The sequence below is a fragment of the Mustela erminea genome, chromosome 1, assembly GCF_009829155.1.
Source record: "Mustela erminea isolate mMusErm1 chromosome 1, mMusErm1.Pri, whole genome shotgun sequence".
Classification (NCBI taxonomy): Eukaryota; Metazoa; Chordata; class Mammalia; order Carnivora; family Mustelidae; genus Mustela; species Mustela erminea.
The window spans coordinates 14661901-14679505 of NC_045614.1; the positions used below are offsets into that span (position 1 = coordinate 14661901).

A 17605-nucleotide genomic window follows, 5' to 3' on the forward strand; every position below is an offset into this window, starting at 1 on the left:
GCCCCGCCCCCTCCCTCAATTGAGCGGGCCCCTGCCTTCACAGTTCCCGCCCATCCGCAGACTCCACCCTTCTCCGCCCAACTCCACCTCTCGTTAGGCCAGGCCCCATCCCGAGTCCAGGGCCCCGCCCCCTGCAGAGCCGACCCGGTGCCGCCCCGCCCCCCCCGCGTCTCTGTCTCCCGGGCCGGCGCGCGCGGCTACCGTCACTTGAACGCGCGGCGGTGGTGGCGGCGGCGGCGGCGGGAAGATGGCGGAGTCCGGTGGCGGCGGTGGCGCTGGTGGCGGCGGCTTCGGCACGGGCCCGGGCCCCGAGCGCCCGAGCAGGTGAGACCCGTCCGCAGGCTGGGCCGGCACCTGCCCCGGGGCCAGGGTGACGTGTGGGGAGTCCTGGGGGTCGTGAGTACTGAGGAGCCATCTGGGCCGGCTCGAGGGTCTTTACGGGGGATTGCGGGCTTTAGGGGGTCATGGAGTACTGGGGGGACCGAGGGCTGCTGAAGGGCAGCTGAAGGCGGGCTGGGGACCCCAGGACCTCGAGGTATCTGCATGCGGCCCTAGGGGTTCGAGGAGGCATTGAGGAGCATGGAAGTCTGAAGGGAAAGCCATGGACTCCTGACTGATGGGACCATAGGGGAACTGGGGATGCCAAGGGATCTGGGAGGCAGAGAGGGCCTGAGGAGGGGGCCATGGGCCGTCTTGAGCTTGTTGAGGCTGTCTTGAGGACTCTAAAGGAGGGGATTGATGGAAGCTTGAGGGGCTGAGGCCTAAGGCTTCCTGGAGTGTGCTGTAGGACCCTGCCCTGAAGTGTCTAAAGGTGGTCCTGTGGGCATGCGTAGGGGTTCTGTGGAAGGCTGGAGGTAGGGCCTCAAGTGAATCTGAGGGCCTGAAAGAGGCCTAAAGGGCCTAGGAAAACCTGAAAGGGGAGGCTGAGGTTGCTGCCCAGGGGTCCCAATGAGTCCTTTTGGTCAGGGAAGGGTCTGGACTTCCCGGGGTCCTAAGTGCCTAGGGTGGGTCTTGGAGAACGTGTGGTTGGTGAGAAAACCCTGAAAGTCTAAGGAGAGTCCATCCTTGGTGCTCCGGTCTTCCATCCCCATGGGGTTCAAGCTAAAGGACTTAAAGCAAGGTCTTGCCCACAGACCAAGGGGGCAGAATTCACCCCCTTTGGTCAAAGGGAAGCTCCCTTTTCCTTTGCCCAAGTCCGGAGACGGGTTGCTTGAACCCCAGAATTGGTATAAAAATTGAAGGTGTTGATATGCATTGTTATGGCTTTTCAGAGGGGAGGAACATCTCCCTTAGGTAGCACAATCTCCCTCTTCTCACAGGGCCAGCATGGCCCAAATCCTCCCATCCTGGCCTCCCAGGAAAGCCTGCCACCTTCGATCGGCCAAAGAGGAAATCTGGGCTCTTCCTTGATGGTGAGCTTATGGGAACAAATAATTCCAGTGTGAAAAGCGATGAAGTTGTTTACTACTTTTGTCCTGTGGAGGCATTTCTCATTGTGGAGACTTGGGCTGGTACAGGCCTGAAAGACCTGATGGCTTGAGGCATGATTTGGGCTTTAGAGGCCTACAGTGGGGAGTGAGGAGAGATCAGAAGATTTTAAGACATTCAGAGGGTAGATTTGGCAGGGCTTGTTGACCAGGCCTGAGGTGACATGTAATGAACAGATAGAAGGGGACAGCTAACCCCAGGTCCCTGCCTTGGGCCCTGGGATGGGATAGTCTGGGGGCAACAGCAGGGTATAACTTATTACATACCATATAAGTCACTTATTTTAGCTGAGCATTTGATTGAGCTTTAATTAATTTATGGCATTATGTACTCTTTAAAACAATCCAGTTTTTTGAGAAGGTTTCCATCACCCCAAAGAGTTCTCTCAAGTCCCTTGCAGTCAATCCCCAGCCCTCAGACACACCCTGATCTGCTTTGCTCTCTAATTTTGCCTTTTTAGAAATTTTATATGCTGGCAACCCTACAATATGTGGATTCTTATGTCTGGCTTCTTTCCCTTAACTGAATGGTTTTGGAAGTGCAGCTAGGTTGTCACAAGTATCAGAAGTGTTTTCTTTTTCATTGCTGCAGAGTATTCCATTGTGCGGGTGGACAGTTTGCTTATTCATTTACTGGTTAGTGGACATTTGGGTTTCCATTTTGACAATTACAAATAAAGTCCCTGTGAACATCCAGATATGCATTTTTTCATTCTCTTGGGTAAATACCTAGGAGTGGACTGACTGGGTCCTATGGTAGATTAGGTTTAGCTTTTTAAGAAACTGACAAGCTGTTTTCCAGAGTGACTGTACTATTTGGACTTCTACCAGCAAATGTACAGGAGTTCCAGTTGCACTGCGTTCTCATCTTCACTTGAAGTAGCCAGTCTTTAATTTTAGCCATTTTAGTATATACTGGTATCTTATTTTGGTTTCAGTTTCTATCTCCCTAATAAGTAATGATGTTAGACACTTTTTCATGGGCTCATTGTCTATTCATATCTTTGGTAAAGTGTCTTTTCAAAGCTTTTGCCCATTTTCTAATTGAGTGGTCTTCTTATTGTTGACTTTTAAGAATTCTTTATATATTCTGGCTACAAGTCCTTTATCAGATATATGATTCGCAAACATTTTCTCCCAGTCTGGCTCCTCTATCTTTCATTCATTCATTCATTCATTCATTCATTTTCTTTCTTTCTTTTTTTTTTTTTTTTTTAAGATTTTATTTATTTATTTATTTTTATGAGAGAGACAGAGAATAAGAGAGGGAGAGAGAGCATGAGAAGGGGGAGGGTCAGAGGGAGAAGCAGGGAGCCTGATGAGGGACTCCATCCCAGGACTCCAGGATCATGACCTGAGCCAAAGGCAGTTGCTCAACCAACGGAGCCACCCAGGCACCCCTCATTCATTTTCACTCATTTTCTTAGTGATATCTTTCACAGGGCAAAATTTTGTCATTTTGATGAAGGGCAAGTTTATCAGTGTTCTTCCCTTATAGATTATACTTTTAGGGTCATATCTAAGAATAGTTTCTTTTTTTAGATTTTATTTTAAGCAGGCTCTGTGCCTGGCATGGAGCCCAGCATGGGGCTTGAACTCATGACCCTGAGATCAAGACCTGAGCTGAGATCAAGAGTTGGATGCCTAACTGACTGAGCCACCCAGGCATCCCCTAAGAAATCTTTTCTAAATGGAAGCACTTTTAAAAATATATATTTTATTTATTTATTTTTAAGATTTTATTTATTTATTTGACAGACAGAGATCACAAGTAGGCAGAGAGGCAGGCAGAGAGAGAGGAAGGGAAGCAGGCTCCCTGCTGAGCAAAGAGTTTGATGCGGGGCTGGATCCCAGGACCCTGGGATCATGACCTGAGCCAAAGGCAGACACTTACTTAACCAACCGAGCCATCCAAGTGACCTGGAGGCACTTTTTAAAAAGACATTTCCCCCACTTCTGAGATTCCCATTTGCCCCCCTCCATCCATCCTAGTGAAAAATTACAGTTGTCCGGAGCAACTGATAGGAGAGGGGCTCTTATCCCTGTGGTGCTTGAGTGGGGCAAAGGGCAAGAATCCCTTAAATGGTGAGATGGATCATGTGGGAAGAGGAGCAGGTTTTTTTGTTGTTGTGGTTTGTTTGTTTTTTAAGATTTTATTTATTTATTTGAAAGAGAGAACACAAGAAGGCAGAGAGGCAGGCAGAGAGAGAGGGGGAAGCAGGCTCCCCACCAAGCAGAGAGCCCAATGCGGGCCTCGATCCCAGGACTCCGAGACCATGACCTGAGCTGAAGGCAGACGCTCAACCCACTGAGCCACCCAGGCACCCCAAGAGGATCAGGTTTTGAGGGGGATTGTGGCACACAATATTTTGCCAGGGATCCCTTGAGATATAGAAGCCCTTGTAACGTTCTTTGATTCCTTCCTTCATTTATTCCAGAGGGGCCAGCAAGGCCTGGTGTATCACTTGCCCATGCCTCATTTCTCTTCATCCTTACCCACTCCCGGGTCCTGGCGTCTCAGAGCCATCTGCCTGACCACCGAGCTCAGTTAGCTCCCAGAATGCTTTTCCTGGTCACCTTGGATTGTTCGGTAAAATTTATATAGCATAAAACTCACCTATTAAAACTGAACAATTCCGTGACATTTAGTATGTTCACGATGTTGAGCAACTATCCCATCTGTCTAGTTCCAGAACATTTCCACCACTCCAAAAGAAAATTCTGTACCTATTGGCAATCATTCCCTATTCCTCCTACCTCAGCACTCTACAGCCATTCATCTCATTTCTGTCTCTATAAATGTACCTGTTTCATAAATGGAATCATACAATATGTGACCTTCTGTGTCTGGCTTCTTCACTTCGTATGTTTTCAGGGTTCATCCGCACTGGAGTGCGCATCAGTACTCCATTCCTCTTTAGGACTGTGTGATACCTCACTGTGTGGACAGACCACATTTTGTTTAACCATTTGACCAACAGATGGACATTTAGGTTGGTTCCACCTTTTGGCTGTTTGGATAGTGCTCCTGTCACCACGCATGTTCCAGTTTTTGTTGGAACTTTTTTTTTTTTTAAAGATTTTATTTATTTATTTGCGAGAGAGAGAGAACACAAGCTGGGGGAGCGGGAGAGGGAGAAGCAGGCTCCCTGCTGAGCAGAAAGCCCGATGCGGGGCTCGATCCCAGGACCCTGAGATCATGACCTGAGCTGAAGGCAGAGGCTTAACCCACTGAGCCACCCGGGTGCCCCTTTTGTCGGAACACTTGTGTTCAGTTTCTTGGGGTATGTATCAGGAGTGGAGTCGTTGGGTCATATGGCTGTTGTGTGTCCTTGATCATGTTCTCTCAACCCAGTGCTCCTTGGTGTGTGTTTATTAGTGGAAATGCTAATCTGCCTCATGCTGTCATGTGCCTGGAGCAAGGGTTGCACAGACGAAGTAAATGTTCAAGAAATATGGCTGGAGGTGGGGAGGGAGAGAGGAAGGGACGGATGAAAGGGGTGTGGAAAAGCTCTCTAGGGCTTGCAGTCTGGCGGGTAGGATGTCCCTTCTGTGGGATTGGGTCAGTCCTTTGCCTTTTCAGGGAGACTTGGGGGGTTGCGGAAGACTGGGGGAGGCTGGCCTTATCCATGAGGTTGGTTTTACAGTCTTCCAGGAAGCGCCTGCATCTGCCTTTTTGTCCCATGAAGGGCTTTGTCATTTGGCCAGGGATGGGGGCGGTTCCTGTCTTCCCCTTGGCCTTTCCAACGGTCCCACAACTCAAGAAACTGTCCTCAGGAGGGACTGAGTTCCTCCATCCCCCACCGCCCCCAGCGTTATATAACTTGTTTGTTCCAACTTCACTTTTCTGCAACCAAGGGGGAAAAAAAGAAAGAGAAAAGCTTATTCTCCTTCCTTCCCATCTCGAGGGATCAACAAAAAACTCGTTGCCTAGTAGAGATGGTTGTTAATAACCAGGCCGAAGCTCCGGGATGGTGGGAGTGTGGCTGTCTCAGCCGAGGGCTTGCAGAGGGGAGGCGGGGTCTTAGCTGTAGGCTCACTCACAAGAAAGACACTTGTTCTCTAGTGGCCCCCCGCCCAGCTCCACCTCAGGCCTTCCACAAGGGTCCAGGCTCAGGAGGGAAGACAAGTTTATGGCCATGTTGGGGGTTGAGTGGTGTGTGTGGGGGGGGAAATGGAGGAACTCTCCTGGGAGTTGGATGTCCCCAGCTAAATTCCGTCACTGTGAGGTACCTGGATGGCTGAGTTCCGGAGGCTTCTTGCCACAGAGGCTTTTCAGATGTTGGGTTGTTGGCATCCTCACTCCTCAGCCCATCTTCCCAAAAGGTGTCTGGAGGGGGCACAGTCTTGCTGACTCATGCAGCTCCTGGGGGCTGAGACGAAGGCATCAGGTGAGCGATGTGCTTGCCACAGGTGTTTCATGGGCAGTTAGGGCCCACAGTGTGAGTGGGTTCAGCACAGTTCAGCGAGGCAACTATCTGCTTCTGGCTTGGTGACCTTTACTTGTTTAAACTTTCTTAACAAGCTCTCTCTGGCAGTGTCCTAGATTGTAGCCACTCAGCCCTGAGGCCCTGGAAGAGTCCAGTCCCCCAAACCTTGTGTGAAAGATTGGGGGACCTTTTGGCCTTCTGAGAAGGTTCTTGTTCCTTTGGCTTTGTCCTCTTTTCAGCGAGGAGGGAGGTATAGGGGTTTGACCCTGCAGAGATGGGGCCTCAGCTCATCCTCTTGAGAATTCTGGGAGATTTGGTGATAGCAGGTGCCTTATCAGACCCACCTGTGTCTGTGGCCCCTCCTCTGGCGAGCAGGGCCACCCCACATACTCACTGTGCACCTTGGGCATGTCTATAACTCTCTGCACCTCAGACTGCTCATCTGGGAAGTGGGACCATAGGCCCACTGGGCAGGGTAGCTGGGATAAAGGAAGCTGGGGCCAGGGTGTAAATGTTAATGCAGAAGTGGCTGAGTTAGCCTGCAGTCCTGTGTGCCGTGCCCGCATGGGGCCTGACAGGGCTGCGGGCTGTTGTTGGCAGGTCTTGCCTGCGAGTCAGTGTGGCAGGTGGGGAGAAAGAGAAAGTTGGTGTATTAGTCCATTCTGGCTGTGGAATACCCAAGACCAGGTGGCTTATAAACAACAGAAACATGTTTCTCAAAGTTCTGGAGGCTAGGAATTCCAAGATCGAGGCACCGGCAGGTTTGGTGTCTGGTGAAGCCACTTTCCAGTTCAGAGATTCCTGTTTCTTCAGTGTATCCTCACCGGGTCGAAGAGGTAAGGGGGCACTCTGCGAGTCCTCCTCCCCCTTTTAAAAAAGACTTTAAAGATTATTTTTTTTTAAGTAATCTCTACACTCAATGTGGGGCTCGAGCTTATAAGCCTGAGATCAAGAGTCACATTCTCGGGGCACCTGAGTGGCTCAGCCATTAAGCATCTGCCTTTGGCTCAGGTCATGATCCCAGGATCCTGGGATCAAGTCCTGCATCGGGCTCCCTGCTCCTTGGGAAGCCTGCTTCTCCCTTTCTCACTCCCCTCACTTGTGTTCCCTCTCTCACTGTGTCTTTCTCTGTCAAATAAATAAAATCTTTTTTTTTTTTTATAGATTTTATTTATTTATTGGACAAAGAGATCACAAGTAGGCAAGAGGCAGGCAGAGAGAGAGGAGGAAGCAGGCTCCCTGCTGAGCAGAGAGCCCGATGCAGGGCTCGATCCCAGCACCCTGGGATCATGACCCAAGCTGAAGGCAGAGGCTTAACCCACTGAGCCACCCAGGCGCCCCAAATAAATAAAATCTTTAAAAAAAAAAAAAAAAGAGTCACGTGCTCTACCAACTGAGCCAGCAGGCACCCCAGGGTCCCCATTATAAGGGCACTGATCCCATTGATGGCTCCACCGTCATGACCCAATCACCTCCCAAAGCACCCCCCTCGGCCATCTTAGTACCATCACTTTGGGGGTTCGATTTTAACATATGAATTTCATGCAGTTGGGAGGATGGTGGCTCCGTTACTGGGTGGTCATGAGAGAGGGTCAGTGGCAGGGGCGGGAGGAGAATGGAACATTCCGGTCCAGGCTGCTTCTGCAACGGATGGCTCCGTGCAGGCCTGGCACCTGGCAGCAGAGCAGAGCGCACCTCTGTGGGTCTCTGCAGAGTATTGGGATGGGGGCAGCTGAGTCTGAGGCAAGCTGTGGGGAGTGCTGGGCTGGAGGCGCTAGAGGGCTGGGCCAGGAAGCTCAGCTCCTCCTCAGGGAGAGAGGCGCCCCTTTCCTCACCTTCTCGCCAGCAGGGCCCTGGGAGCTCATGATGTGCAGTTGCTCTGCAGACTGCTCACTTCGCCCTGATTGTGGAGCATTTGTCTCACAGCTGGACCGCTTCCACCTGGTAGCTGCGACTCCCCTGGGGGACGGCCTTCTTGTCGTCGGCCATTGGGGTGGAAAGGTTTTATTAGCCTCCGCTATCATAGTGCCATCTCCAGGGAGCCCACGCCATGTGTCATCCTGCTTTTCTTCACGCCAGTTATTTTTTATTGCTGATCCGCATGGGAGAGCTTAGTGAGACCAGGTCGGAGGTTTGTGCTCGCATACCCCCACCGCCCCAGATGCTTTAAAAGTGGGGCTTTCTCTGCACTCCTGCCCTTTGGTCTTAGGACATGTTGCAGACTTGGACTTGAAGGCCCCAGAGAAAGGTGGGAGGGGTAAGGGGACGGGGAGGAAGGACCCAGATAGAAACAATTCATCAACGGAGGTGACTTCTGGCATCCCTGGCTCCTTTCTCTTGTGGTCAGGACTCATTTGACAGCTTTCTCTTCCGCTGGTGATCATCGCATGGTTCGTGTACGCCTGCTGCTGTGCTTGGTGCTGGGCATGTGGGCCCCCAGGACAGTCCGGCCTTGCCCACGTGGGACATGCCAGCAGGGTTAGCAAGACAGTTGTGCAGTCATTTCTCCATGCTTGCCATAAATGATCCTGAGGCCAAGTGGGAGGTTCGTACCTTTTCTGGGAGGTTCTGAGAGCCTCCTCATGAATGAGGTTGAGCTGAGTCTGAGGGTTCATGTCATCAGCTTAGGGGGAAGTGGGTCATGAGGAAGTAGATTATTTCCTGGGTATAGGCAAGTGGCATGTGTAGGTACTGAAGGAGGAGCAACCTGGCTTTTCAGGGGTCATGAGGGCAAAGAGGAGCTGGAAGAGGTGGGAAGGAGGAGGCTGGGAGCCGGAGTGGGGGGTGTAAAATTTGAATGGGGGCAGGGACCTGGGTCAGATTGTGTTTGGGAAGAATCCCTCTTTTAAGAGATAAGGGGGCCCAGGCCTAGGTGGGAGTTGTAGAGATGGTAAGATAGGCATGAGTTTTGGGGAAAATTCAAAACTGAACTCATGCCATGTGCTGATCAGCGGGTCACTGGCTTTCAGGTTTCCTCCAGGGACGGAGGAGTGAGTGCTGGGGAAGAACTCATCCAGCAGGGAGGCAGGCAGGAGGGAGGATGAGGCCCCACTTGCCTGCGGCTGTGTTGCCTGTGAGCACCCAGCGGAGATGGGAGGCAGAGGTGGACATCTGGCCTGGAAGGCTTGAGGGCTTGTCTCTACTCTGAAAAGCCCTTATGCCTCTTCTTGCTCAAAGGCCTCAGGTCTTCCAGCGAGCAGCTCCTGGTCCCCGGAACGTCCCTTCTTCTGAGAAGAGGCTTTGGCCTAGCCTGAGCCAGCCTGGGAGGTCTCCCCAGTTACAGTTTTGCCGCCCTGCTCTGAGCTTTGCCTGGAGAGCACTCACCACACTACTATCGCCTCCCCTCACCTGCTGGCGCATCGTGCTGGTTCCACCTTTGAGCCACATCCCCGTCTGGTCCCTTCTTGCATCTCTTCTTCATCCCTGCTCTGAGCCACCATTGGCTCTTGCCCTCTAACTGCTGCCCCACACTCTGGCCAGTGAGCGGGTCCTTCCCAAGATAGGTATCAGACCACATCACTCTGCCTGCCACCTGCCAGGGGGCAGGGTGGTTCTTCACTCTCAGAACAAATTTTACTTCTCCATGTGACCCCCGCTCCCACCCTCATAGTGAGACCCTGCCCACCCGTGGGGCCCTCCGTGTTTCCACAGCCCTGCTGTTCTCCCAGCAGCACTCCTCCGGCCCCCCTCCTGGACGTTTGACCTGGCTCTTCCTTGGCTGGAGTGTCCTCTGTCCCAGTGCTTTGCACAGCTCCACCGTTGCCTCCTCGGGGCCTGGTGGCTCTGTCCACCTGCCTTTCTGCATCCGTTGCCCTGTGCTCACAGTACATTCTGTAGGCTTAGAGACCCACATCCCCTCGAATGTCTGCTCCCTGGGGCAGAGCTTTGCCGTGGTAGCCCTGATTTGCTCCAGCAAATACCCCAACACATAGTCTGTGACAGGATTTTGAGGGGACCTGGCCTGACCTAGAGGCTTCTGGAAGAGCCTGATGCACTCTGCTGGGTGGGGATCCCCCTTTTCCTCACTGTATTTAATGGCATGGTCTGGGTAGAGAAACAGAGGCAGGCATGTTGGCAGTGAATCAGCCCATTAGAGTAGAAGCCAGTGAGCAGTGCTCTTCTGCGTGTGCTTCGTGTAGTTAATGAACAGGATCTCAGCCCTGTGTGCTGAGGACGGGAAACGGCCAGCCGCTCTCCCTGTCCAGCTGCCTTCAGTGGGGAGTGGGGGCCGCGGGGTCCCCACTGCCGGCAGAGCCGCCTCCCTCCTGTGGTAGCCGCTCCGCAGCTGTGCAGCGGAGCTCTTAACACTTGTTAACCCCAAGTCTCCAGTCTCTTCCTCCTGCCCCCTCCCCTTCCCCATTTCCCTCCAGGGAGGGCTACTCAGGATTCACAGAACTCGTCCCCCACGGCTAGGAGAGCGCTTCCCCAGCATTCCTCGTCTGCGGAGCAGGAGCGGGTGTTGGGGCGCCGCCAGCGCGGTTTCAGAGCCCCGGCTGACCGGCCAGTGGCTGATTCCTTCGCACACACCACCTCACCGCACACTGAAAATATTGTGATTCGGGAGGAAGTAACCGGCACCTTTGGGGAATCGCAGACCTTTCCTGTGAGGGAAGCAGCTTCCGGAATTGAACAGCTCAGCCTAGAGGAAATCTTGAGGGGCGGACCTTTGGGGTTTTAAAGGCCTCGAGGGGGGTCACCCGAGATCGAGATCGAGGCTGAAGATGTTTTCTGACGCCACAACTGCAGAATTCCACAGGGGTCAGAGACGGATCGGGTGGGAGCGGGCTGGGCTGCATATCCGGAGAGCTGTCCTCTCCATGGGATGTTCGAATTTGAAGCAGCCTGCTGGAGGAAGCGGGAGCAGAGAGACCCGATCTCCAGAATCTACTGAGATACTGGAGTTGCGAGTAGGGCGGTCTCCCGAGGTGGGGTTGAGGAGGTGGCGCTGTGTCCTGGAGGCGGCAGGCACGTGAAGGAGCCCCACTGAAGCCCCCCGAGGCAGCCCCCACATAGAAAACTGACAGGACTGTGTTTGAAAGTTGTAACTGTGTGCTTGCCTCGGTGAAATCTGGTGGGTTTTGGGATGGTGTCTCTTGCTCTTTTCTCCCCCTCTCTGTCATGCAAGGCGGTGAGGCAGGGCAGTTGGGAGCACGCTAATGTTTACGCTCCACGTGAGTCACTTACAGAAGCAAGATGTGGTGTTTTTCTTGCTGAGGCTGATGGCATCGCACGGCCCTGCAGCCCCAGCCTTGGGCTTGCTTCCAGCATTTTAGCATTTAGAGTTGCTGAACTTTCGCAGTGGGGGACACGAGGAGCTTGCTGACCTTTCGTGGGGAGCCGGCTGTCTTGTCACAGGCGGGCAGGACTTAGGCTGGGTACCGCCACTACCCACTTGCTGCACATCGCCCAGCTTGGACTTCCGCCCTGCCCCCCACCCCCGTCCCCCCTCCCATCCCCAGAGTAGAAAGCCTGTGTGCAGGCAGTGCAGGGAGAGGCGGCAGCTGGAGAAGCGGTAACTCCCTGGTGGTTTTTTTCAGAGGCTCATCTGGAACGTGGTGGACAGGAGCCCTGGACCAGAGTCTTCTGACATTGAAGGTCCCCTTTGGTTATGAGTGCCAGAAATTCAATTCTCTGCCTTCAGTTAGAAAATAAAAGTTCATTGTTCACATTAAAAGAAAAAGTTCAGGGAGAGTTCTAGTTTTAGGTACATTGAGATTCAAGTCTGAGATGATTCCCTTGGACTCTGTGACTCCTTTCTCTCGGCTCTGCCTTCCCTCCTGGTTCTGCAAGGTGACCTGGCCTTGCAACCCCAGGGGGAACACTAATCTCCATTCTGATCCCTCCAGCAAAAGTCCCAGGGAAGGCTCTGATTGGATCACACGGGTCACACCCCGATCCTGTGGCCAGGGATCTGGGAGGCTCTGATTGGTCGTGAGTCTCCCTTTTCAACCCAGTGATGGGGTCTCCTGATTCCTACCCCTGGGGAATAGGAGGTTCCCTGAGGAAAACAGGAGGCCCTTATCAGAAGAGGGGAAGGATGTTGGCACCCCTAAAATGATAGCAGTCATGACAGGCCTCTTCCCATGCCTCAATCTGTGCTGCTGTTGGAAGGGCCAGGCTGAGCCATCTCCGTATCTGCATCTGCCTGTGCCTAGCCCAGCACCACTGGTCGTGAGCATGTGCCGTTTGGTAGAACTGTCTCTTTTGGGCCTCAGCCCCTGTCCTTCCAGGTGAGGTAGCCGGGCTGGACACTGAGATGCTGGAATTTGGCAGTGCTGGAATCGCACTGGGTTTATTGATTGAGTGATGCTTTGGGCCACGTAGTCATGCCCCTACTTGCCTGACCTGTAGAGTGAAGAGGTTTTGCTTATTCGAGTGGCTCCATTTCCAAGCCCAGTGCCATGTGAGGGGATGGGCTCTGCCTGGGATCAGCCTTGTGTCAGTGGGTGGGAACAAAATAGGCATGGCCTCAGCCTGAGCCTGGTTCACTAGCTTGTCCCTGCCCCTGCCTCACATGGAGGCTGTGGAGAACCCTGGCTGGGTCAGGAGGGCAAGCATGGCCATAGGGGAGACCTTCTCCTTTCTGAAGGCTTGGAGGGTAACATGGCAGAGGTGCATGGAGGAGCTGGCGGACTTGGAAGTGTGGCATAAGGAGGAAGGTTGGGTCGGGGGACAGGAGGAGTCAGCCCTTCAATATGGGGAACAGTATGAACAAAGTGTGGAGGTCAGACATTCTAGAAAAAAATCCTGCTGAGTGCTTCCTGGATTGAGCCCAAAGGATAACATACCCAGTCCCAGAACTTGGACCAGAAGGTTGCGTGGAGGGGATGAAGAGAGCAGATCTCTGCGGTATATATCTGCAGCGAGCAGAGATATGAGTCAGGCTCCAGCCAGCCCATGCTGCCACCTGGTAACCGTCAACCATCCACCTGGCACCTCACCCATCCATCTACCCACCTTTCCACCCACCTATCCATCCGTCCATCCATCCATCCCTCCGTCTACTTACCTACCCACTCACCCATTCAGCCATCTAGTCAGTGGGCATGACAGCTCTGAGCACGTGGTGCCAGGTGCTGGGACACAGCAGGAGACGGAACCTGCCCTGTCCTTCCCTGGTGAGGCTCCTGTTTCAGCCTTGGAGAGCTAGGCTGGAAACGGATGGTGCACCAGACAGAGCACTGAGAGGGAAGGCAAATAGAGCTGGGCTGGGGTCAGAGAGACACAGGGGCCCGGGTGAGGCTCTTGCAGGGTGACCTGGCAGAGTGGGATTGTGTCCCTCCTAGTGGCTGGAGGGTTGGTGGGATAGTCCACATCCTTGTCCTGCCTGCATCGAGGAGCCACATCCTGCCCTTCCTGCTGGCCAGCTTTATATGCAGTCATGGTTCAGTGCCCTTGGTGAGTGGTCTCAGCCCAGCTTTGGTCTCCCCATCTGTATCATGGAAGTGATATGGGGCCTACCCATCTGAGGCTACAGAAAGGCCGGCACTAGCCAGGGCCTCTTGTGTGCTGTGTGGCCTTGGGTGGGTGCCCGAACCTCTCTGTGCTTCAGTGTCCCCATCTTGATAATAGTGGTATCCTCCTTTCCATATTGCCCACCAGGAGGTGAGCTGGGAGCCACATCTGCACAACCCTGGCCCACAGCCCTGCATGGAGTAGGTGCTCATTCTGCAGGGCAGGGAGGGGTAAAGGTACGGTGAAGGCAGAGAGCTTGCTGCTGGTGAGGGAGGTAGGGTCTGGAGGTCCACTTTTCTTTCTAGGCTTGAGAAATGGCCAGAGTGGGACAGGTTGGGGATTGGAGGAGTGCTGCTCCTGGGTCTTCCTGTCCATCAGCAGTGGCTAGGTCCCTGGATGTCCTAGGCTTAGTCAGAGGCTGGTGTGATGGCACAGGGCCCAGGCAGGGGGTCACAGCCCAGCTTGCGGGACACTGGGCTGACAGTGGCCCATGAAGAAGGAGGCTGTGGAGGACCACGGGGCACTGAGGTAGGAGAGTGATGGGATTCAACATTGTTGACTTGTGCAGGTGGGAGATGGGCAGTGTCGGCAGAGTTCTGATTGTGACCCAGTGAATATTTGGGGAATGCAGGCCTCCATGTGGTTTGTCCCTGTCATAGAAGAGCGGGACATCCGAGCTGGCAGCGCTTGCCTTGAGTGGAGCTGGCACCTAGACAAGTCCGGGCTCTGTGGACATGGAATCTTGGGCGGGCTTCTGGGTGGGCTCGACGGGGCCTCGTTGTGAGGCTTGTGCTGTGTGGGGGCACACCCCAGCCACTACTCCCAGCCCTGAAGAGTTCACTTCTCGGGATGCCTGGGTGACTCAGTTGGCTAGGGTCTTGCCCTCAGCTCAGGTCTTAATCTCAGGGTCATGAGTTCAAGCCCCGTGAAGCTTTACTTCTCTCACCATGCTGGGTTCTTGGTCCTTGGGAGGGTTCGGGATGGTTCTTTCAAGGTAGATGGGGGTTCCAGAACCTCTGCCTGCCTGTCTTGATGACCTTTCCACCCTTAGGCTCCCCAGCTGTCACGTGGGGGCTCTCTGAGTTGCCAGCCCCCGGGCCCTGCAGGGGGCATGGTTACTTCCTACTGGGAACTCTTTGACACCCCCTCTCTTCTGTCACCCTGTCACTGTTTGGTGAGCCCAGACAGGCAGGAGCCAAGGACATACACGTAGGGAGATGGCTGCAGTGGTGATGCCATGAAGAAGGTGAAGTGAGCAAGTGTGGCCTGGGGCTCTTTGCAGGACCCTGGGAGGGCGTCTTCATAGGCAGCGTGTTTCCAGGATGGACTCAGAGGGCTGTGGCCGTGCCCACGCCTCCGGTACTTAGAGGCAGGTTGGGTGGGAGGGAGCGGATGAGACTCTGCCCCTGTCCATCGGCCTGGTGCACCTGCCCTCCTGGCACAGATCCACTCATGGGTGCACAGATAAGCTTTGGCTCTGGGCCTCCTGTTGAAAATTATCTCAGAAGATGTGGGGGAAAAAAACAGCATGATGAGCAGGAATGAGAAATAAACAACCACTGATGGCATAGAGAGGGCCCAGGCTCGGTGGGGCGCATGGGATCCAGGGGCCCTGGCTGGATTTCTTCTCTCCCTTTCTAGGTCTTTGTCTCTCCCCCCCCCCCCGCCGGCTGTCTGTCTGCGTCTGTCTGGGTCTCAGTCCCTTGCTCTCTGAGTCTTTGTCCCCCTGGATCTCTGCTAGTGCTTTGGTGTCCTGGCCTGTGGGGCCACTGCAGTGAGGACCTTCTTCTGCTGCTGGGCTCCATGCTTGTCCACTCAGAAGCCCTGGTCTTTTGTCTGTTCTCCTGGGAGCCCAGGGATCAAGCCCTTATCAGGAGGGACAGCCCCAGGCATGGGCCTGTTGCCCTGCGAGGGGTGAGGAGGGCGGGCCTGCCTCTGGTGAGCAGTCCCAAGAGAAAGCACACTGACGTGAGTGTGGGGGCTGCCGGCCAGCCTGAACATTTGAGGGCCCGTGCAAGGTGCCAGAACATGGTGATTCTATCCTTTGGGCTGGGAGCACAGTACCCGGAGCTGTGAAATATTGTGGTAACCGTGGCAACAGTAGCTGGGGGTGTCTGCCTTTGTTGGGCATATGGGACTCTGGTTCAGATGCACTTTTACCCACGGAGCTGCGTGCCTAGGAGCCAGCGCCTGGGGCTCACCAGTCAGCAGGTTGTGGTAGAGCAAGAAGTAAAAGCCAGTGCTGGAGCTGCTTGCGACTGGAGGGGCTGTCCTGGGCCTCAGTTTCCCTGTCTTGGAGTGGGATTCATGAAGTTGCATGCGAAGAACCACGCCTGGCCACCCAGCACACACTCAGTCAGTGGGCCTGCCTTGTTAAGAGTCAGAGGTGGATGGGAGGGAGAAGGCAGAGAAGTTTCCAGTATGGCTGGAGGACAGGGGGTAGGGGGAGGGTGTTGTGTGAAATAGGGCAGAGGGGTGGACCAGCTGGCCGCCAGAGCTTCTCCACCCACCCCGCCTCTGGGTTCTGTCTCCCTCCCTGGGTCTCTATCCCCCTTTTTCTGGTTTTCTGTTTGCCCCCCCTTTCTCCGGTCTCCCTCCCCACTTCATTCTGGGTCTCTGTCCCCTCTCTCTCCTGTGAAGTGCAGCATCTTCCCTGCTGGTGCAGCCGGGACCCTCGGGTGGAGTGGCCTGGAGCTCCCTGGTACGACTTCGGCCGGGGTGTGAGCCAACCAGCTGTGCTGCGCTGCTGTGCTCCATCGAGCCACATGGACAATAAAACCAAAATTGGCTTTGAAAGTGGAAGTGCTCTCCGTTTTGAGGGGAAGTGAGGGAATTTGCATGTCAGAACAGTATGTTAAAGGGGCAATACCGTCAGACTCTGTTCTGGCCCGAGCTTTGGGCTCCATGTGGGGGTGGGAAAGGATTTTACAAAACCCCAAAGAAATGTTTCCATGAAATTCTTTCTTGTTCTTGCCTTGCCTTTTTTTTTTTTCTCAACATTCCAATGAAAAGAACTGTTCCGGGGCTTCAGATCTCTCCTGTAGGGTTGAGAAACCAAGCATGGAGACCAGGGCCAGCAGCCAGATGAAGGCAGGACTTGGGGAGCACCCACCCCACCAGGTGTCGCTTCCAGGGCAGCCCCCACTTCCACTGTGGGGCCCTGTCACTGGGGTACGGGAACCGCAGTTGGTGTGGCCCTGCCCTTCTTGTGGCCTCCCCCACTTGGACATCTTCTCTTGGGCTGGGTCCCCCTAAAGCAGACCCTCAAACAAAGATTCCAGCCCATGGTGTTTTGGGGGTGACCCCACGAAGGACTGGTGTTTTGGGGGAAAGGAGCCCACACGGGGCTGCCAACCAGGAGCTGGAGACAACATGGGCAAAGGCCTTGGCTGTCTGAGGACCCCCAGGGGATTGTGGACGTCTTGCCATGGGTGGTCCACTCAGGGGTCTTTACCCTACCCAGTCCCACTTTACATTAGCCCTGGTGTAGGGGAAACTCCAAGGGACGCAGTGGCTGTGTCCCCAGGTCCAGCATAGGCCTGGACCTGGCCAGGGGTGCCTAATGACAGTGATAGGGGATGCACTATGGGAGTAGGGGGTCAGGACAGCCTTGAGCCCAGGCCAGGCCTGAGGGGGCACGCATAGCCCCTCAGAGGCCAGATCCAGGCCAAGGGTGCAGCTGGGGCGGCAGTAAGCGGCCTCCAGAGACGTCCTGACCCGGCTGCTGACGCATTGGCTCCGATGACTCAGTGCGGGTGACCGTGGCTCGGGTGGCCGTCTGGAGACTCGGACAGGCTCAGGGCTGCCGCCGCCGCCTTCCTGGGGGCCCGTGGCCCCGCCGCGCCGGCCGCCCCCTGTCTGGGCTGGCCTGAGTAATGGGTCCTTCCCTTAGTCATCGGTCCCAGGCCTCAGCCCTCCCTCCTCCTCCTGCCCACCTCCGCCCAGCCGAGCCTGTCTGTCCTGGGGACTCCAGCCCCTGCTGGCTTCCTTCCTCCTTCTCTGAGCTCCCCAGAGGCTGTGAGGTGTGTGGGGGGTTTTGATGGGGGCTTCAGGGACAACTGTGCCATCTGTGAGATGAGAGGGGAAAAACAACCTCTTGGGTACTGTGAGCCTTGCCAGGGGCATGAGGAGAAGGGCCTGGAGGAGGACGAGGTATGTACAGAAAGGGACCATTTCCTCCCCACACAGTGTATCTCAGGCCTCATACCTTGTAAGCAGCTGTGGAGTGGACTT

At 54.6% G+C, this 17605-nt stretch overlaps 1 protein-coding gene across 3 annotated transcripts in view; it reads left to right on the forward strand.

Annotated features, from left to right (window-relative positions):
• Window positions 1-202: 202 nt before the first annotated feature.
• Window positions 203-17605, forward strand: part of KLHL26 (kelch like family member 26) — a 32648-nt gene continuing 15245 nt past the window's right edge. The window contains exon 1 of one of the 3 annotated variants that reach the window (XM_032316462.1): window positions 203-324. In XM_032316462.1, the coding sequence (XP_032172353.1) occupies window positions 248-324 (77 nt within the window). In that variant the 5' untranslated portion in view covers window positions 203-247. Of the gene's footprint in view, window positions 325-9026; window positions 17525-17605 lie in introns of those variants that run through there. The other 2 variants (XM_032316483.1, XM_032316470.1) reach the window with 2 other exon arrangements.